Source organism: Prinia subflava, chromosome 8 (genome assembly GCF_021018805.1).
Source record: "Prinia subflava isolate CZ2003 ecotype Zambia chromosome 8, Cam_Psub_1.2, whole genome shotgun sequence".
In the NCBI taxonomy this organism is placed as follows: Eukaryota; Metazoa; Chordata; class Aves; order Passeriformes; family Cisticolidae; genus Prinia; species Prinia subflava.
The window spans coordinates 7,805,072-7,826,361 of record NC_086254.1 but is presented as its reverse complement, the minus strand read 5'-3'; the positions used below and the strand labels follow the sequence as shown (position 1 = coordinate 7,826,361).

The following is a 21,290-nucleotide window of genomic DNA, read 5'->3' as shown; positions in this document are numbered from 1 at the left end:
CCCCGGAGGGCTGCGGGGGCCGCCCGCAGCGCCCCGGGGAAGGGAAGGGCACCGGGGCGGCCAGCGGGGCTTGGCCCTCCCGACATCAACCCACGGAGCATCCAGCGAGGGGAGAGAGACGTCGGGAAGCTTTAGAGAAGGGAACTGCATTGTTGCAATGTGTGGGATATGGAAAGATTCCTTTGTTTGCTAAAATGGATAAATAGTAAAAAGTTCTGAGGGTTGATTTGTGGAGCTCCACCTGGCACCCAGGCTTGGCCACTGTGAAATAAATAATCAATGTTTGTCTCGAGTGTGCCATTATTGGCTTGCTGCACACCGGGTAACAAATCTGATTTTTGCAGACAACAGTATCTTTTTTTTTTTTCCTTAATGAGTGAGGATAACGAACTGGGCACATCACACTCGTCAAGAGCTGTGTGCCATGAGCTGCACGTACCTGGGTTACAGGAGGCTGCACAGAGCTCCAGAGTGGCACAGAACTGTCCCAGCCCTGGGATCGGGAACATTTACCGGGGCACAGAGGGGGATGTGGAGACAGGGGTGCTCCACAGGTGCCTTGCTAAAATGGTCATTTAGTCTTACAGCACAACCCCGTAGGAAAAAGCTGCAGATTCCCAACCCGCTGTGTGAGTGCTGCCACTGCCCCGGCACTTGCACAGCATTTATTTCCACACATTAACAGATGTTCATTAACTCACACCCCTGTGAGGCTGGTATGGGGAAGTGAGTGAATAATAACCCCCACGTTTTCTAATGAGAGAATTAAGAGCTCAGGTAACTCTCCCTGGAGAGCCCGAGGCAGCAGAGCTGAGTCAGGGGCAGAGCCTGAGCCCGGCTGGGCGCTGCAGCACCCACGCACACACTCCAGGAATATGTTCCACTGCCTGGGGCAAACAACAACCCAACCTTCAACAGGCCTCTTGCTGGTGCTCTGCAGAGCCTCCTGTATTCCTGGGCACTTGGACTGCGCAGAAAATTTTGGCATTTACAGTTGCAAATGATCCACCATTGCCACCAACATCAAAGGAGCTGCTTAAATGTACCCCCAAAACTTGCCAGGGGCGCAAGCGAGGCCTCTGCATCACCTAATTGTGCTCTGTATGACACAGCCATGGATGACTCTTTGTGTCAATACTCTTGGCTGCTCTTCCTTTTAGGAAAGAACTCATGTCTTCCCCTAAAGTACTGTATTCTCTAATAAATCCTTGCTGCTCTCAGTAAGAGGTTGTGTGGATTTCTCTGCTTTGCTACAATGTTCCTTGTCACAAGAATAGACCCTGCAGATACAGCTCTGAAAAGCAGTGCCTTGACACCAGAACTGCCTTTCACGTGTTCATCCAGTTATCCCTACATCCAAACATAAAATTTTCATTTAAAAAAAATAGAAAATAAATTTGCTAGGCCTCTCTAAAAACCTTCACACTGACAAATTTCAGTTTAAATCAGTGGCTCGGTCTCATTTCTGCAGGAACAGGCTCGCTGCAGTTCTCTGACCCTCACTGCTGAGAGCAGCTGTGGGAGTTCTCCTTCAAGCCTCAGTCTTGGCACCAACCCTGCAAAGCCCTCACCTCTCTCCCCCACGGGTCAAACCTCTGCCTGCAAATGTTTTATCCTGCAATATTATACAGTGCCTTTCCCAAGGCAAATGATAAACCAGCCTTGGCAGCCCATCGTGTGGCTACTTACAAGAAGAAGAGAAATGCTGAGTGTTTGGCTTATGAAACAGAAATACAGGAAGAAAATATTTATAACAATGCTACTGTTTAAATAATGGAGACCATAATTTATTACAGATGTGACCCTTCTCCAAAATGAAGGGTTTGGATCTTGCTGATGCAATGTAATGACAAGAAGTAAAATGGACTTAATGAAGAATTCAACCAACTTCAGTTCTGAATTGCCCCCTTTTATCGCCTGCCATTTTGTACCCCAAAATAGGAACAAAATTTGCTTCTTTCAAGCATTGTTTGTCAGACTTTTCAGTGTTCAGATTTAAAGACTGATTGATGGGAAAACATCCATCCTTAATCCTAAAAGAGACTGAGCACTTCTACATTTACCAAAATTCAGTTAACGATTAACAAATAACGACAAGAAAATGGCATGGAACTCAGACAAGATTTATAATGCTTACAGTCACATATAAAGAATGTATATGCATGGAGGGGAGGATGTGTAATGAATTATTTCAGTGCAAATGGCAATTGCAGAGAAACAGCCTGCATCACTGAAATGAGAAACCCTGAAATTACTGCACAAGGAGTCTGCAGGTACAATGAGATCGAGTTAATACGTGACTGGTTAGACGAGGGGGCATGACTTGGCTTGGAATTGTCATCAAAATGTTTTCATTTAATGCTTCACTTGGCATAGAAGGATCAGATAACAAAATATTCACCCCAAATCTCACTTGACTTGCTAAAAAGGTATTTCAGTTTGTTGTGCTGCAGTAAAAATACTTTTAACCAAAATGGATTGGAGAAGCTACAGGAGGCAAAAGATGCTCAGTAACGTCCAGCAAAGAGTTCATTTCCCTTCTTCCTGATGCAATAAAACTGAAATTATAAAACACCACCCACATTTGCTAATCTAGTGCACATTAGGAAAAAGGTGAATATGTGACAAATGAAAACATTCACTTCCTATTTGCTTCATCAAGTTCTGTTTTCTCCTTTTTAAAAAGCTGGTGTTGCATCACTTGAACAGCATTTCCTTCAGAACAAATTATCTAAAGTCTTCAAAATTGGCTTCAGTATCTCCAAAAAGAGCAACAGTAAAACTCCGTGAGCAAACAAAATTAATCAGCCTTCTTTGAGATACTGAGTATCTTTTACACTGTTTTACTCATCAAATGAAAATACCTAAATGTGGTACTGGGGTTATATTAAATTACTCCCAACCTAGCAAGTGTCCTTTAAAGAACTGATCCCTTTTAATAGTTTGCTCTAATCTGAAGTACCACACCCACCACCTTCTAATTCAAGCTTACACTGGAACAGAAAAACTTTGTCATTTCATGTACACTGATTGAACTAGGGCCAAGGGGAATAAAACCATTAAGGTTTCACGTGAACTCAGAGAAGAAAGGCTTCTTTGGTAATATAATTACAGAGCACAGAGCTCGTAAGAGGAAATGAACTACAGGGATTTATTTGATTAGACTTTTTTTTTTTCCCTTTTCCTTTTTAATGATAGCAAGGGCTGTCCTTCCCCCACCCCTTCCAGTCTAACAGTAGATGTTAAGCAAATTCTTGGCAGGCAGGAATTGGGACTTTTAGAGGGATGTTCCAATGGGACACTGTTATGGGATGGAGTGTGTCCAGTTCAGTTCTGAGTATCTCATCCATCTTGGGTGTTGCTGCTGAGGAGCCCTGAACACACTCCAGCTGTGTGAAGGGTTTGTTTGCACAAGGAGCTGAAGCTGTGTCCCACATCACCTCCCCAGCACCAGGACAAGCTGGAGCAGGGATCTGGGAGCCGTGGGCTGTGCAGGCTCAAGGGCAGTGACCAGTTTGCTTCGTTGTCTTGGAAACGTTGTGGTTGACCTGGGTTAACCAGATCAGTGTGACTTAATCATCCTAAGAAGGAAACAACTGCAACAAGTGGCAGAGCTAATTCCTGTAGGTTCCCTCCCTCAGTGGACTTCCTCAAGCTCGTGTCTCACGTTCACAACCTTTGGCCTGCCTGAGCATTTGAACAATTGTGATTGTGTCCCCCACAGCACTCACCGTGCACTCTGTACCACGGATCTGTATCTAGTCAGTGCCCACACACTCCCTGGAATCTCAGGAAACAGCGGGTTATAAACTCCCATTTACACTGTGTCAATATCGAGGATTTTACTCACAGTCTCTTAGTTACAATGTAAAGTGCATGTTTTACTTACTCACTGTGTTTAAATCTTGTTTTTCTCTCTCTCTGTACAGTAATGCAGCTGTGGAGATCATCTGGGAGACTAAAACAAATGGTGCTCTGATATAATCATAACAGAGCTGGAGGAAAGGCAATTTCAGCAAAAATCTTGACAGCAGAATCTGCTTCTGTTTAAGTCTGACCTGTTCTCCTTTCAGAAGCAGCATGACAGAATGTTTTGCAAAAGATTTGTATTTATATGCTTGGCTGTCAGCTCTAGATGTTGCTCCTTGTCTGTATAATAATTACATGGAATGCTCAGTGAAGATGTTCTCTAAATTGAAATAAACAGAATCAATACAGACTTGAGTTAACTGCACTGTCACACCACATGAATAAAACATGCTGATGGATTCTCTTGGCCAGTGTTCAACAGGGATTTGGTCATTGCTACTGCTATGCAAAATGCATGCTAAATGGTGTGCCAGCAGTTGAAAAATGCCATTTCTGCCTTTTACCTACTGCTGTTACCAGTAACTCCTAGGATTCCTCAAGTGGAGTTGCATATTTATCTCTGCCACGCTGCACAAAGGAAGAAAAAGAAACATTTTAGAAAATAGCTATGTACAATGGTTTACACTGGATAGGGATCTAGGGGACAGATATTATATAAAAAATTACTCGAGATAATTTTACAAGTTAACTTCGAATCCTCTGCATTTCTTGTATTTCTCCAACACCAAACCATCCTTTTTCCATCATGCTGCCTGATGAACTGCTACAGTAACCCTGATTCCCAGACCTTCACTTGGTTTTGCAGTTTATGTATCCTTTAGGAGGTCTCACAAAACCACAGCCAAACCCCTAAAGGTGGTCCCTTCCTTCATCACCCCGAGCAGACAAAGGTTGTTTCAGTTCACTGCAGGGCACTGAAGCATGCACAGGTCTCATCTGATTACAGAGAGCCTGTAATGCCCCGAGGCCACTGACACTGTCAACACAGCTGTCCCTGTGTGCTGAGACAAATGTCCTGCTGGGCAATCCCCGAGTCGAAATGGAAACACAACTTCTGCAATGGATTAGGGCTAAGGACAAGGACTGTAAATAGGCCAGGAAGGCAGGCAAGTTTATTAGGTATTACTAAAGGAGATTCTACTGAGCTGTTAGGAGGTACCTTAACCCCTGAGTATTCTGAAGTATTTTACTTCTCTGGTCACCTGTTGCTAACATACCATAAAAATGAACATTTTCTGAGCATGTCTGAGATGCACAAGACCACACAGGATATGCATAAAGCTCACAAAGAAGGGAGGTGCAGAGATGTGCACTATAATGGCATAATTGGCTCTGGTGAGAAAAGAGTCTTGCTGCATCAGCACTGAGCAGCTCCCACCCTCACACATCCCATACTCCCACCCATCCCACACCTTCACCCATCCCACATTCCCACCCATCCCACACCTTCACCCATCCCACACCCTCAGGAAAATCCTGGCAGAGCTGCAGTCACAGACACAAACTCTGTTTCCTGACACAAACTCTGTTTCCTGACACAAACTCTGCAGCAGAAGCAAGCTGGAGCAATCCAGTCCCTTAAACCACTGAACAATCTCCTGAATGTACATCCTGAGGGTTAAACATCCCCAAATAAATTACAATTACTCTTAATGCAGATCACTTTAAGACCAAATGAGTCTGGGCAACATTGTTTAAACATTAACTTCTGCAGGTTTATTTTTCTAATACCTTTTCATATTCTTTCTTTTTAATTAATTTTCTGGTCATCTGTGGCTTAGAAAATGATTGATTCAGTAGGTATTTGCTCCCACATCTGGGCTTTCTTTAAACAAAGTCACAAAAATGATGAATCTTCTCTTACATAATACTTTATTGCTTCCTATGTTCATGCTTCTGGTGTTTTAATCATATCTAGAGGTTCATACACTCCCATCTCAGCAAGTACAGTATGCTGGATAAGCCAAAAAAACATTTTTAGTTGAAGGCTTGCCCAGACATCTAATACTTTATCATAAAAATCTGAAATTTTCTTTTACTCTGAATCACTCATAAAAAATTTACTTCATGGAACATTTGAAGTGGGAAAAAAAGTAAGGTAAAACAGCCCTGTAAAACAGGACTTAAAGAATTGGCAGGAGCCTTCCAAACCCTGGGACTTGTCAGTTCAGCTGCTCCAAGGGCCAGGGAGTGTTGGTGACACCACAACAGTGACAGTGCCACACAGAAAATTCAAACCAGGCTGTGGTGAGGGCTAAGCCAGCCAAATTCACACCTACCTCTTCCTGCAGCCCAGGACAGGTGGGTTTCAACCCACTAATTTTAAATAAGTGATTCAGTTCTTTCTAAAACAACCCTCTCTCTAAGGATAGAATTTAATTTCTGGAGCGATGCGTTTCTCCTCACTAAACAAACTTTTAGTCATGGTTTGTGTGATTTTGAGTTGAGATGGAAGCTGGAGCTCCAAATCATAGCAGTATTTTATAATTGTTTCCAAACAACTGGGTAAATTATATCAGAATTTCTAGAAATAATGGGAAAGCGTATCAAAACACAGTTTTAAAAACTAACACATGCAGTAAACAAAGATAATATTAGCTGTAGTTAAGGAGATAAAGCAGTTGGGTTTGGATCACACATGCTGTTGAGGCATCTAAAAAATTAGTAGAACAGACTTTCACATCTATTTTTACTCACAGACCACAAGATGAAAAAGGATTTCCTCCTTCAGTTTTGAACGAGCTTCCCAACTCTGAATTACCGAGTGTCTAATAAGACAACTCAAAAGGAGTCTCTCACTCTAAATAGTCTAGTGCTAAGTGAGAGGACTCCATCCATTCTGTAGTTTCACTTTCTCTTAAACAGTGGCAGGAAAAAGCACAGTGCCTGCCTCTTTGATTTCATGTAAGTTATCATGTTAAGAATATATGAATCTTAGTTCTTAGTACAGATGGTCATAAATGCACATTAAATCACAATGCTTTATTTTAAACCATTTAATTTAACATAATAAAATGTTAATAATTGCAATAAATTTTGATCCATGCTGCTCCAGTGGCTTTTGGTTTTACAGGGGAAAATCAGGCTTGCCAGCTAATTCATTCTTGTGACTGATTGTAGTTATTATCAGTGTCATAGGCTTTTAAAGCCAGCAGGACCACTACAGTCATTTTTCTCATACAAAATGTGTGTAACAGCTCAACAGACCCCACCCACCAAATCTGTCCCCATCAACCAACACTCTTCCCACTGTTTGTCCTCCTCTATGACCATCAAGTCATCTCATGGATAAAGCAAATAGCTCAAGCATTCTTAACATCCATTATTCAGCCTGTTTCCACTTCCTTCATCATTCTGGTGGCAGTTTCCCGTGTATTTTACACCAAGATATTGAACTAGAACAAGAGACTCTCAAACAACACCTGAAGAGGCAATAATAGCTCCTTACTGCTGTCTGATGTTCAAAACCTGGGAAATACACGTGCACAGGTGAAGTGACACAGTGCAGCATTCCTTGAGCTGGGTTTGGTTAAAACAAAGGACTCCTGGCTCTCATTTGCAGGTTCCTGAACACCCTGCCTCAAGCAAATGAGTGTGTGACAATCCTGGGTGAGGATCCCTTCAACCCATCCATCTGTTCACAGGCACAGGGAGAAGAGGAAAGAGCACAAAGGTGCAGCCTCAGCAAACTGGGCTGGTCCTGCTGCTGGTTATTTAATGGTACAAAAGAACTGAGACCCTGCTCATGCCCAGGTTCTGCTGAGAGGGCAAAGAGAGCCTCTGCTCATCTCCTTCCCACGACTGAGCTGAGCAGGGGGACTCAGTGAGTTCGGTGTTTGCCCTTGAACTGGTGTGGGCTGCATTTGGCACTCTGCTTTTAGATCAATATATAACCCAGGAGTAATCTTATCTGGCAGGAACAGGGGGTTGGGGGCAGGGGGAGGGACACAGCCTCGGAGGTGAGGAGAGCAACTCCTCTAAATGTTAATGGGTTAAGAATAGAAAGGTCAAATGCCTGCCTTATCAGAAGGCCCCATGTGCAAACAGGCATCGAGCTCAGCAACCAGAGCACCAGCTGGGTATAAATGTCAGAAGTTAGTTACTGTAGCTGTAAACACCAAAAGCAGGATGGTGCAACTGGGAAACCTCCCAAGACACTTCTGGTTTATACAGATCACTGGGAAAGTCCAACTGCCAAGCCTGGCTGGAAATTACTTCAGTCTTAGAGCTGCTGTGGAAGCAGAGAGCACCTGTGGGCTGTGTGGTGGCCCCACAGTGAGCCAGTGTAGGAGGGGGTGGTGAGTGTGTCCTGTGTCCAACATCCCGTGCTGGCTCCAGATTGCTGTTGCCAGAACTCACACATTCTCCTGGAATAAGGATGTAAGGACAGAAAGTCCTTCCTTACCTCCCTGCAGGTACAGAGAGCACCAAACAGCAGAAGCTGCATGAGGACTCTGAGCACAGCATGTAATGGATTGGGGTGGAATAAGAGATGAGGCAGCACAGTGACAATATATCTCCCTTAAACACTAATACATTTTTAGCCCAGTTCTAATTAATCTTCTTATTGGCATCCAAGGAAAAAGGGCAGAAGTTGTATTACAGTGGGCAGTAATCTTCTGGCAGATACAAGCAATCAGCTTGCAGGAATGATGAAGAGCACAAACACTTATTTTGAGAGTGAGAGTCATTGTGAGGGGCCTTTGCCAGTCACCAGTGCTTCCAGCCTGGCACCTTTTGCTTGCAATAAGTTCTCAATACAATTAATTAATCAGCTGATTCCCATTCTCTGAAAAGACTGGCAGTGAGCAGCCATGTTAAGAATACTGCTGTTCCCTCTCTCCTGGTACTGGGATTGCCCCAGGAGAAGGTTACCCGAGTTTGGGAAACAGATACAGGATACCTGGCACAGCTCCCTGCTTTCTGCAGGACAAAGAGCACTGTTCTTGTCACCCTGCTCCCAGCTGTAAACAGCCAGCAAAGGAGAGGGTTAATTACCACGTAAGACATGAAGAAGGAATAGTAACTACAAATCCAGCAAGGCTAAATATATTTTATCCCACAAAAGGGATAAACAAGATCTGTCCTCGTAGCTCAGAGATCATATTCTAACCATTGAATAGTTACTTTAATTGGTAAAGATAGGGTTACATTTAAAAACAAAAAAGGAATGCACCCATTTGAAGCCACTGCTCTCTGAAAGATGTTTTTTTGATGTTTGTACCACAAAGTGACACTCTGCAGTCAACTGGCCGGGCCTCCAGCCCCAGCCATAGGGGAGAACATCATAACCTACTTAAATCTGCAGGCTGCATCTCTCTGCAGCACAGCTCCAAACAGGCACGAATGGCTCATTCCCTTCCCCAGCATTACTCGGCATCTGTTCATCCCCCGGTCTGCTGCCAGCATCTGCTCCTTTGCTGACACACATGAGCTGCTCCTCTGCATTGCCACCCTCGTTTGCAGTCTGGGAACTCGAGTTCATCCATTGGAAAGAGCACAAATATTCAGCAGCACGCGTTTCACACACATGGCATCACTGAGCTCTATTAACAGTTCTGTTCAACCCTGAAGCTACTGGATTTTCAGTGACAGCTCCAGCATGTTAACGACTGGGATGTTTTCTGAATTCATGTAGGGAAGAAAAAGCTTTTATAAAAAATACACGATTTTACCTTTTTCTATTCGCAGCAAGAATGACCAAACTTATTTATCCTATGAGTCACATGCTGAAGGCTTCACATGGCTGACAGCCTCAAGAGATATAATATACATTCTGGAGAGCCACTGCAGGGGAGAGAGGCTTTTCATCTCCCATTTCTTGAGCTGAGAGCTCAATTGAACTTAGTTCAATTTAGGAATAGGAAACACAACCCAACTCTTCCAGCAGCACAATGACATTTCCCAAGTTGCTGTGAATTTGAATGAAATAATTTGCCAACTCTGAATGAAGCTGTGGAGACTCTGCCACAACTCCTCTGTTTCATTATGCAGGAGGCAATTTTGAGAATGCTGCCTCAGCTCTGCTGTTTATTGTGTGGACGTGTCTGCCTGCTACAAGTCCTGTCACTGCCTCTCGTTCTGACACACGCTGGCGTTTTCTTGGCTCTCAGTCACAGCAGGGGAAGAGCACAAGGGTATTGCAGAAACACCTCCTTTCTCCATCCCTCTTTAACATGTTCACATTTTAAAGATGATTCTGTGAGCACATTTCTTGCAGCTGAAACTGTATTACAGAGATTCAAAACTGGACAATTAAAATGTATAGCCTACCACAGCATTAAATGCAATCCAGGAGAGACCACATGCAATTTTCTGACCTGTGTTATTTCTATGCTGTCATCATTCTGAGGCATTTGATATGCTGCTCTTTGGTTTAAACCCAAGGATGGTATCCGAATTTTTACCATAATAAACTTTCTCAACAGACTTTACATTCTCATTATTCTATCCATGTAAGCCACAAGGATTTTTTTTCCTCCTTAAATGTCCAATCTGCAGGCAATGGTTGTGAAACTCCATTATTTCCAGGAACTGCTGGCAAACCCACTGCTGTCTGCTCTTCTTGGTATTGCCTGTATTTTCCTTGTTCAGCCTTAAAAGCCAAACTTGGTTTGCAAAAATGTCTGGGTTTGTTGATGCCAGAATAAAGAGTAGAACGGGACAGAATTAGATGGTTTTATTATGCTGAAAAGCCATTAACTCACATTAAAGTCTGTAAAACAACAAGAGCATAAAACTGGAAATAGATGCTCAGCCTTAAATCCTATTACTCAGAAATTTTCCTAAGCATTACCAATCTTTTTGGTAATGTCTTTTTAAGATCCACCTTAAATCTTTTAAAGCTCCACCATCCTCATCTGATCCTTACAATCAACACAATGTGGAATATTTTTTAAAGTCATAGCCACTTGGATTTTCATCATTCAGTAAAGTCAAAATAATCTGTAAAGAAAGGCAGCCTGAATTGTCCAATATAGGTGATGTCTGCCACAATTTGGTTTTCACCAGGCAGAGGTAAAGAACAGACAGGTATTCTCAGTTGCCTGGAAGAGAATACACAACAGGAGATATAGCCAAGAAAGCTGGGAGATCTGATAAAGATTCTGGATTATTCAAATCTTTCATCAGTCACTATGATCCAAAATTACAATGGAAAACTCCCCACCTAAAGGTTACCTGCAGGACCACACAGTGATCCCAGCCACACAGAGCAGGATCTTCACAGAAAGCAAGGGAGTTACTCCAAATTTACACTGGAGGACCAGAATCTGACCAGATCCAAACAAAAACCAAACAATGCCACAGGCTGTAAGAACAATCAGCAGTCGATGGGGTGTAAAAGCAATGGAGACCTCTGTGATTCCAATGCACTTCATTGACTGAAATATCCCAGTGCTATTGTTGTTCCTCTCCAGAACATCTCCAGCCTCACCCTGTGCTCCTGAGCAGTCCTGACAGAGCTCTGGAAAGGGAACTGCAAACTCACAGTGGCCTGAGCCTCTTCAGCTGAGAATTCCCTTCCATTCCATTTGGGAAAGCTGTAATGTGTGGAGCAGTGTCTGAGGCTGCATCCTGGGAAGGGGAAAGCGACCATCCACGATGTCAGCCCAGTTCATTCCTAAATGCAAACCACATTGGGCTGTCGAGCACGATAATAAAAACCTGCTGACCTAGTTTCCTGCAGAACAAAATCCTCTGTCTCCCCTCCTCCTGTGCCAAACCTAAATCAGATCTCAAAATTAACCCTTTGACTAGCAAGGAAAACTCTAATAACGATCCTCAACACTCATACAGCATCTCACACCATGAGAATGGCATGGAAATAGCAACTGCTCCATCCCCTCAGCTCTGCAAAAAGGGAGGGTTATTGCAGGATGAAAGTGAGACCCAGAGAAGGTCAGAGACCTTAACAGACTTCAGCAGACAACTTATTATCTTCCTTCCAAAGGATTTTGAAGCTTTGTGCCCCAACTGCTTTGTTTGTAACATTTCTTCTATGCAAATATAAAACCTTTATTCATGATGTGGCAAAAAACAACTGCACAGCTTGCTTTTTTAAAAAAACTCAAGAAAGGACCATTGTTCTTCCCAAATTTTGCAATGTCAACTTGCAAGTCCTTTTCTGGAAGATGAGAGCTGATTGTGTGTGCTCCAAGTGTCTGGCCAAAGCGTTCCCTTGTAATGGCTTCACTTCCTCAGTGATGCAATGTTTCATTTGAAGGGATGCCTGGGGTAGCTTCAGAATCCACCCAAAATGCAAAAATAACAGGGCATGTCACAACAAACTCAGCCAAGAAAATACAAATGGGAATTCTTTGGCTGTAGGATGCTTCCAAAGGCAGCTCTGGATCATGCTGAACCCACTGCAGTCAGGTAGGAGCACTTGGGGAGCCTCAGATTCCAGACTGCTGAGAGCACCTTTGCTGGCTCACACTGACACTGTCAACTGGAGGAGTTTTCAGCCATGTGTCAGAGGGTTTTATTAACAGAAGAGTGGAGATTAATGACTGCTATAGAGCTTTACAAATGGGTATTTTACAATGAGGTGACCAATGTGCAGCCTGCCAGTGGGACTGCTGACTGCAGCTAGAGCTTTCAGCTGCTGTAAGAAAGACCCTGACTGAATAATTTAATCACTTGTTGCTCCTGGGTGAACCCAGAGAGCTTTGCCTACATCCAGACAGCACCCAGGACCTGGAATGACTCCACAGTTTCCTACAACAGCATTTGAAAAATGAAGGAAACAGGAAAGTGACAACTACAAGGCATGTCAGCAACGCCACTTCACCCAAGGAGAGGTTCCTGTCTCTGTCACTTTGTCAGTCTCCTCAGGGAAGCTGTTAAGGCTTACAGAGCAAAGATAGCACTTAATACACTGTACCCTCCAGGGAGTTTGAAGCGAAGAACAAAAAACCTGGATTAGGGAACACTGCAAAGGTTGTTGTAACTGTATCTGTTCTCTGGATGCTGCTTCTGCTCCACCTTGGAAACGAGGAAGACAAAAGTCTGAGTTCCCACAGACTTACTACTAACATTGGTCAGGGTTAGAAACATGATGATGGAAAAAGAGCATCTTATTCATCATATCTGCTCCTGAGGGGTTAGGAGTTGTATATGCTTTTTTATTGACACAAACAGGCTTTAACTTCTATTGTCTTGCAGAGGAAGGGAAGGCTGAACTCAATTCTGGCTCACACATCATCTGCAATTCCAGCCAAATCCCAGCCACACAACTTTTATTACTGGGAGGATGTCAGAGGCAAAGACACAGCTGGAAACTCAGATCCCAGACTGAGCTTTGCTGTGCTGGCAGGGAGACAAACCAGTTTTTGATTTGTATGTAAACAGAGCCAATCTGAACTGGAAGATCATTAAGAGAAAACACATTTTACACAACACCCATTGTACAGTTCCCTTTCCAACTTTCCCATACCAACATTTTTTCTTTTAAACAAGACTTTGACTTCTCTTTTTGACTCTTTCAGAAACAATTTCTGGGTGTGCTGAAAACATTGGCCAACGCCCACTGGAATTGATGGAACTGAAATTCTTTAGATTGGATCCCAAAGAGGAGTTTGCCCAAGAGAGACTGCAAATCCTCTCCTCTGCTTTCCAATTACCTGCAGAAAATGCAAGTCCATTGCAGATACAAAGGATGATGTTTCCAAAGCATGTCACAGCCTCAGATCTCACAGATTTACTTTAACTGAGGCACTCACATTTTCTACTGCAGCTACAATTAAAATAAGATTATGAGAATCCACAAAGAAACCAAACAGCTCCTGTGATCAAGGCGTTAATGCCCGATCCATTATTGTAAGAAGGCTTTTAAGAGCATTCCCAGCAGAAATAGGAATATATTTTCCCTGAGTAAGCTTGGAGGAATGCAGAGATTCAAAAGCTTAAGCAGAATCCCTGCTAGATTTTTTTTCGGTTTGTTCCTCCTTTTTGATTAACTTGCTGTGATTATTTGATATAATTGTTACTCTTTAGGGGTAAGAGTTAAGCATTTCTCTGAAAAAAGACCTGTGTCTGCCTATAATTAGCTGCAGGTTCCAATGAGGGACTAACAGAGATGTTGCTGGGCTATCAAAGCAGGGAACCTTCAAAGCAAAAGGAAAGTGCCTGTCAGTCTCCATCAGTTCCTCAGGATCAGTGTTGGCAAAACACACTGAATGTTCCACGTGTAACCAGCAAAATAAAGAGGTTGTTGTAGTTTGCTGTGCTTAAAAGGGGACTCCTGGGTATAACTGTTGAAAATAGCTTTAATCTACAGACTGGATCTTTCTATAGCTTCCTGGAACCACGACAAAAGTCCACTCAAAATGTTTTAACAGGAAATCAGCAAACCCAAAGACACTTCCTTCTGCTTGGACACAAGTGTTCTAGTGGCAGAATGGCTCCCAGCCAGAAAATCTGTGTTCCCAGGAGACAGCAAAGCTGGGGCAAGAACCATCTGCAAATCCAGGATGGCTCCTTGGAGCTCTCTTTGCTCTGAAGATGATGCCTGTCTTTAACAGAGATGGAGGACTTTCAAAAATCATTCATGAAAGAATAGTAAAAGGCAGCTCTGAATGAACTAAGAAAGAACAAAAGAAAAAAATCCTTGTAATGGATTTTCCTGTTCTCCTGCACATCCCTATCTTCAGCCCCAGACTCCTGAAATGCAGCCATTATGCACAGCTTTATTTCTTCTCTTACCATAAGCTTAGCAATGCTCATGGTTTTTAAGTCAAATCAAACTTTCATCAGCTTCAGGGGATGGCTGGGATCCCTCTTCTCATCTTTCACGTTTTGAGATCAGTATTTCATAGTTTTTATTCTGCTAAAATCATCTTAAGAAGTATAAATTTCAATGCAGAGTACTTTGATTTGATTTCCATAAACCATTTTGTCCTCTAGCTGTGCTCCCTCATTTCCTCCTGCATTTACTCCGAGCCCTTGGCTTCCCTCAGTCAGTCCCTGCTGTGGCTTCTCTGATGTGACAGAGCTGTGACAGGGCTCTGTTGACATCTGAAGGACAATCCCTGAGTGTTTCCAAAGGTGCCACTGCTGAGGGAATGCAGGGGATGTGGCCCTCTGGCACTGAAAGGATTTTTTTCCCCTTCCTCCTTGGTGGACAGCAAGGAAATTCCTTCTGCTGTTCATGGCAGCCCCAGGGAAAAGAAAGGGCAGATTTCTTTATTGACAAAAATATCTAATTTAGGACAAAATAGCTAAACCTAACTTAGTGCAATACAAGGTTTTGTTTCAGAAAGCAGCTTTCCTGGAGGGCTGCGAGATAGCTCAACCCCAGAAGAATTTCCTCTTCAATTACTGCATAGAGCAACACTTATAAAAGCAGATGCCTGAAGGCAGACTTTGATATAATCCTTTTTATAAAGTGTTCTGAGGTCTAAAATGCCAGCAGGAACTGCCACATGGGAAAGCATTTTGAAAAAATTATCTTTTTAGAAATGTAAATAAAAATAGGTGGCCAGATCTTTTATTGTCTTCTCAGAAAGAAAACAATTTACATTTCCAGAACTGCACTAAACAGAAATGAAATTTGGCTACAGATTGATAAATATCAAGATCTCCACCTGACTCACAAAGTGCCTTCTTGTCATGATGAAGCTTGTTAGTGTTCAGGATGATTTTGAGTGGTTTTGGCTGATTCAAGGCATGTAGGTTGATTTTCCTGCAATATATACTGAACATGTGATCAATTCACATGTCAGATTTCTGGTCCCACAGATGTCATTCTTAATTACAGAAAATTCTGAAAAAAAAAAAGGCCTTTACAGGATTGCTGGGATGAGGAAGATTAAGAAAATCCCATCACTCACTCCTGAAATACGCAGCTCTTCCAGAATAAAGCATGGCAGCAATTTTAATCAGCACAGAGATCAGCTTTTTAGAATTAGCAATAAAATAAAATGTCAAACTATGATACCACAGGGAACTTAGGAAGACAAAATGTAACTCATTACCACAATTACCCCAGCAGAATTAAAACTATTAACTACTGTTCCCAAAATATGAACTAATAGAACAAGAAAGAAGAAATATTAGTGAATAATATCACCTTTGTGAGAGAAACACATAATAAGTAAGATAAACACATTTTTAGAATCCCATAGCTCTGTGCACTCAGCACCCACTTTCCCATCAATAAACCCAAGGACAGCAAATCCAAACTGGATCAACGGGGTGGACTAAATGACTGTGCTTCTAAATTCTAATAAAAAGGCTCAGATTGCCAGGGATATCGTTTGTTCTGTAAAGGGTCTGAGTGCTTTTGTGCTCACCACAACCACACTATTTACTCAAGGATATATTTTTCCCATGACCCTACAGACTCATTTCTCTGTCGTCAGAGACAGGTCATGGAAGGAAGTTTGTTAGAAGTTAAATATGAGGAAGTGCAATAAAGCCTATTCATCTTATAGGAGGGAAAATCGAGTCCAACAGAACAGATTTATTACATTAAAAATGTAAAAAAAGAAGATTTTGAGCCTCTCTGCAGCCTCATAAAAATAACCTGATGGGCAGATGTCTCCTGTGCAGTGTCTGATCAGAGCCCTTTTGGACTTCAGTGAAATAATAATAATAAAAAAGCAAAGGGAGTGCAATTTCCATGGAGACTTGGAAAGAGATGTAACATTGTTTGCCGTAAGCGTCCGACTGTGAGTGGAAAATTTTCCAGTTTACACAGATCTCAGCTATTATTTTCTTTGCAGTGCAAACGTGGGCCAAATATTTTCTGTCATATTAAAGATGCAAATAGTCAGTTTTACTTTCTGTCCAGAACAACTGTGCACAAAAGCTTTAGAATCCACAGTAAAACATCTGATATTTATCTTTCCATGAACCCAAAACACACATTAGAAAAAAAAAGAATAATTTGGGCTTCTTTTTATCTGCTTCTCTTCAGAAAGTGAAGGCAGCTCAGAAATCATCTCCTGTTTATGTGCAATGTTCCAGACTAATCGACAGCCAGAGCATTGGCAGATGTGCCCACTGTAAATGGGAGCTGAACTCACAGCAAAATCTACTGTTGAAGCAGAAAAGATGATAAAAATATACCAAAAGCACAGAGTTTACATTAACATTTATATAATTAATGAAGTGACTTTCAGAACTCAGTCTCTTGCTACTCCTCCCTTTCTCAACAGCAGGAACAATTGTGACAGTCCAGAAATTAATTTTGAACAACACAAGCGTGAGCTCTGAGCTGGGCTGCTCCAAGTGTTAAGCCTTGTGTGGGAATGGTAACAAAAGTGGATTGTGAAACTTTTCTCCCCTAAATGCAGCTGGTTGTGGGAGCTGTGATAATGACATGGCAGCTCAGGGGACACCTCTGCAAATCTGGTGCCTGACATGTACTAGTCACAAGCTGGAAGAGTCCAGAGCTCAAATCTAAATGAGTCTGGAGCATGTGTGCATGCCCAGACATTCCTGGACATGTCCCATAGAGCAAAGAACTTTTCTGCAGGAAATTCATAGTGATCTCAGATGTCCAGGGCTGAAATGTGGGTGCAGTTTGGGGCCATATTTGTGCAGATTTGAGTTGTCTTTAAGTGAGATAACAAACACAACAGCAACATCAAACACAGCTCCTGAAGGATCCAGGCAGAGCCGTTGTGTGATAGAGACTGAACTGGTCCTGCTGGGAATCCTGGATATACTCGAGAGAGGCATTGTTTAAGGCAAGGCACTGCTTAAGAAGGATTTGGTCTTTAGCACAGATTTCATCCTAGGCTAACTGAAGCTTTCCCTTCACAAGTTCACACACAGTCCCAAATGTCATGTTGATTCTTTACCTGCCTGCCCAGCGAGATGACAGAGCAAGTCAATCACCTGGCTTTACAAATCTATTTCCCCTTTTACATCTCACAAATTCTACTCACTCACTTGTAGCTCACACAAAGAAAGAGGAAGCAGCATGACTCAGCTCCACACTACAATGGCTGGAGCAGATCCAGACCTTGCAATCCTTTGGGCTTTCCTTACCAAAACACAAAGCTGCAGCTTGGCTAATGTAAAGCATGCAGTGTTTGTGTAAGCAATGGGAGATGGGCAGCAGGCCAGCAGCTCTCCCAGAGCAATGTGCTCCTTCTTTACATTGATGGCAAATTATCTTCTGAAGGGTTCAGTAAAGAACAAAAGAGCCAAAGGGCTCTGATCTTAAAATGCTAAGGAGGAACAGCCTCCTGAGCAGTGTTCTGTAGGCAAGAATTTACATTGAAATCTAGTTGTAAAAAATGAATTACTTTAGCAAGTTCCACATAATGCCATACCAGCAAATATTTTGGTATAACCTGTAAATTACATAAGTCTTAAGAGACACAGGAAAACTACTGACCTTAGAGAATCCAAGAGGATCGAGTGAGTTTCAACAACCCTGAGTCCTGGTGTTTTGTCTAAACCACTGGAAAACAGTATCTAAAAATGAGCTACCCTAAAAATTCAGTGTGGTCTAGAAATTAATCCTGATCCTCTACCATTCTGCTAACACCTGATCTACAGATGTTTTTCATAAAAAGCATTCACATGGTGAGTTATGGCACAGTAAACAATGAACTGTAAACACACTTTGCTGTGTAAACAAGCTCAGAGCAAAATTCATCAAGAACTTCACTTCATTTACTCCCTGAATGCACAACAAAATTGAAGGTTTTGATGGTTATCTCACAGCAATCTAACTCAGAGATAAAGACCTCCAATCTAAACCTGTTTCTTGGAACAGTGATGCACATTCCAGCCCAGCTCTGGGCAATGGGATGGCTCTGTCATTTCATTGCCTTCAGAGGAGGGAATCACAGACCAGGACAGAAATGTGTGCAATAATAATAAAGAAAGGCATCAGCCAAAAATGGCCCTCACCTTCCAAAGATTGACTTAAAACAAGCAGCTCCCTGAGCTCTGTGTGTGTGGGGTGACTGAGCAGCATCAGAACTTGCATCACTCACCAACCAACCTCACATTGCTTTAGAGGATAAAAGGCCAAGTGGCTTCAGGGCTCTGTTAAAATCAAAAGATGGTTCATTGAGCAGACTTCATGCTTAGCAAAGCTGAGCAGCTTTTTCCTTATTCCTCCCCAGAATGTTTTGGGCATTGTCATATGCTTGTACTACAAAACTTGCAGTTACCCAAAGCCAGTTCATGAGAAGTGAACGGAAACATCTCTTTTCATTCCAAGGGAAAAACAACTTCTATGCTGTTCTCCTCAGCAAGCTGAAAACTTGGAGAGAAACCTAAAGCTAAAAAAAGCAAAGAACTCAAAAAGATTCATATTCTGGACTGTGGTTTCTGTTGCCTTAGCTCAAGGGAAAATATGGTCATGGGAAAAGGGCCTGCCTGGAGCCAGATTTTTTTGCAACTCTGACTCTTCTAGCTGGAGTGGCTTTAAATCAATATGTTGATATTATTTCTTCATAAACAGAAATATTCTTTATGGGCTGTGTGATAGCTGTTTACAAGTGAAACAACCACTTGTATCGTGTTTCCTAGCAATCAGTGTCTCATTCAGATCTTACACACAGACAGTGACTGGGCAATTTGAGAGCCTTTTACAACATTAGTTCCAAGTTTCACTGATTCAGAGTGTTAAATCACCCTCCCAGAAGAGAGTTCCTGCACAGAGAAGTGTCAGTTTTGTCACCCACCTCTGCAGCTACACACAGCTAAAGAAAACAACACCACACCTTAGAAAAACAAATCTTGCATGGTTTAATTTTGAAGAATCTTTCTGTCATGTTATTGTGGACTGTCTTTAGTACTGCAGTTCCCTTTTGTCTTTAGCCAGGACTAAAGCAGAACGTAAATATAATAGAATTCCACACTAACCCCTGCAAAGACCACCTACAGACAAACCTGCCCCAGGCAATTCAGAGAATTTCTGTCTGAAACTGCAACAAGTTGTTAAACAACAAAATGTGATCATGCTGCCCAGACACACCGTGCCAGATCCCAGCAAGTGTGGTTATCATTATTCTAAATGCTGTATGAACAGAGCTTCACCGAGGATTTGTGCTCCCCATGTTAGATTTATGAAAAGAGTTTTTAAAAATCTAATGTTGTCTTACTTGAGATTCCTCAAGGCTTTTTAGAATGACACAGTCAGCTCTCCTGAATGTTCAAGTGAACTTCAACCGCCTTTAAAGCTGCAGTGAAATTCTACTGGAAAGGAAAACCAGTTACCTGTGATCAATGACTGTGACATCAGAAGCAGGAATGCCCAGGACACAACAACTCTGTTCCAGCTCTTTCCTACGAATCTCTCCTTGATTGTAATAATTTCCTGAAAACAGCAAACACAGCAACACCATCTAACTCAGTTTAGGTTCACATCAAGGGGTCCAAACAGTTCAGTATCTTCTTCCTTGTTCCATTCACAGAGGAAATTAAGGCAGAACTGGTATGGCAAAATTGCGAAAACTTACAGAGGCAAAAGAAGATGGAAAACCTAATCAAGATAAAGGCAGTTGGGAAAAGTTGTAACAGAGGTTGACAACTAACAGGGAAATGGGATTCATTATCTTAAAACATTGCCTCCTTCTTCACTGAACTATTTTCCTCTCATCTTGCCTAACAGCCCCTTATTTTTCCTTGGCATCAGCCATGCAAAGTCCCTGCCAGAGCTGTGATGCCCCTTCCAGAACATTGCTCTATGCAGGGCAATACTTGCAACTCAATTTTAACTTTGCAGCAAAAAAAAAAGAAAATACAGTTGAGTATTAATGTGTGATTCAAGTCTGTAGTCAGCTGTCTTGAATTACACTGGAACTTTTTATTGTTGTGGGTGTGAGTCATCTAAATCTAGCATTTCTCTGGAGCACTGTTGCAATCCGAGCCATCACTAGCAAGCTTTGTAAAATTTTCTAAGAAGGGAAGAGTAACTAGAAAAAGAAAAAGCCTCTTCCCACAGCCTGTGACTGAATGACTTTGGGAGACTGACAGTGACTGACTGTGGGATTGGAAAATCCAAAACCTTGGATTACAAGTTCCAGCTCCAGCAGAATGAAGTGTGCATTTTGTCTGGAATGACTGAGTGAGTAGAAGAGGGTTCATTTCAGACTGGTTTTTACCAGGCCATCACCAGCACAGGGCTGGAAGGGAACAGCTTTAGCTGCAGTGCAGTGTCACAGCAGACTGCAGGTGATGCTTTATCCACAGCAGTCCCACTCCAAATACCTGGCTCCTGCTGAACTCAAAGAAACAGCTCCACAGCTGCAGAAATGTGTCAGGACATCAGGAATATGTCAATGCTCACAGGAAAAAACGGGCAGCTGTTGAGAGCAAAACCAGCTGAAGAGCTGATGCTGCTGGACCTCATCCATGGAGCACTCACAATACAGAGCCAGTTACTACAGAGAGCAAAGCACATTTAGACTGAGTTATTAATTCAATCTAAGATTATTCAGTGTGTCAAA

At 42.4% G+C, this 21,290-nt stretch overlaps 1 protein-coding gene across 1 annotated transcript in view; it reads right to left on the bottom strand.

Moving 5' to 3' along the window:
- PIGL (phosphatidylinositol glycan anchor biosynthesis class L) overlaps window positions 1-21,290 on the bottom strand; it is a 51,597-nt gene that overhangs the window by 28,155 nt on the left and 2,152 nt on the right. The window contains exon 2 of the mRNA XM_063402728.1: window positions 20,059-20,158. Coding sequence (XP_063258798.1) covers window positions 20,059-20,158 — 100 coding nt within the window. The remainder of the gene's footprint in view (window positions 1-20,058; window positions 20,159-21,290) is intronic.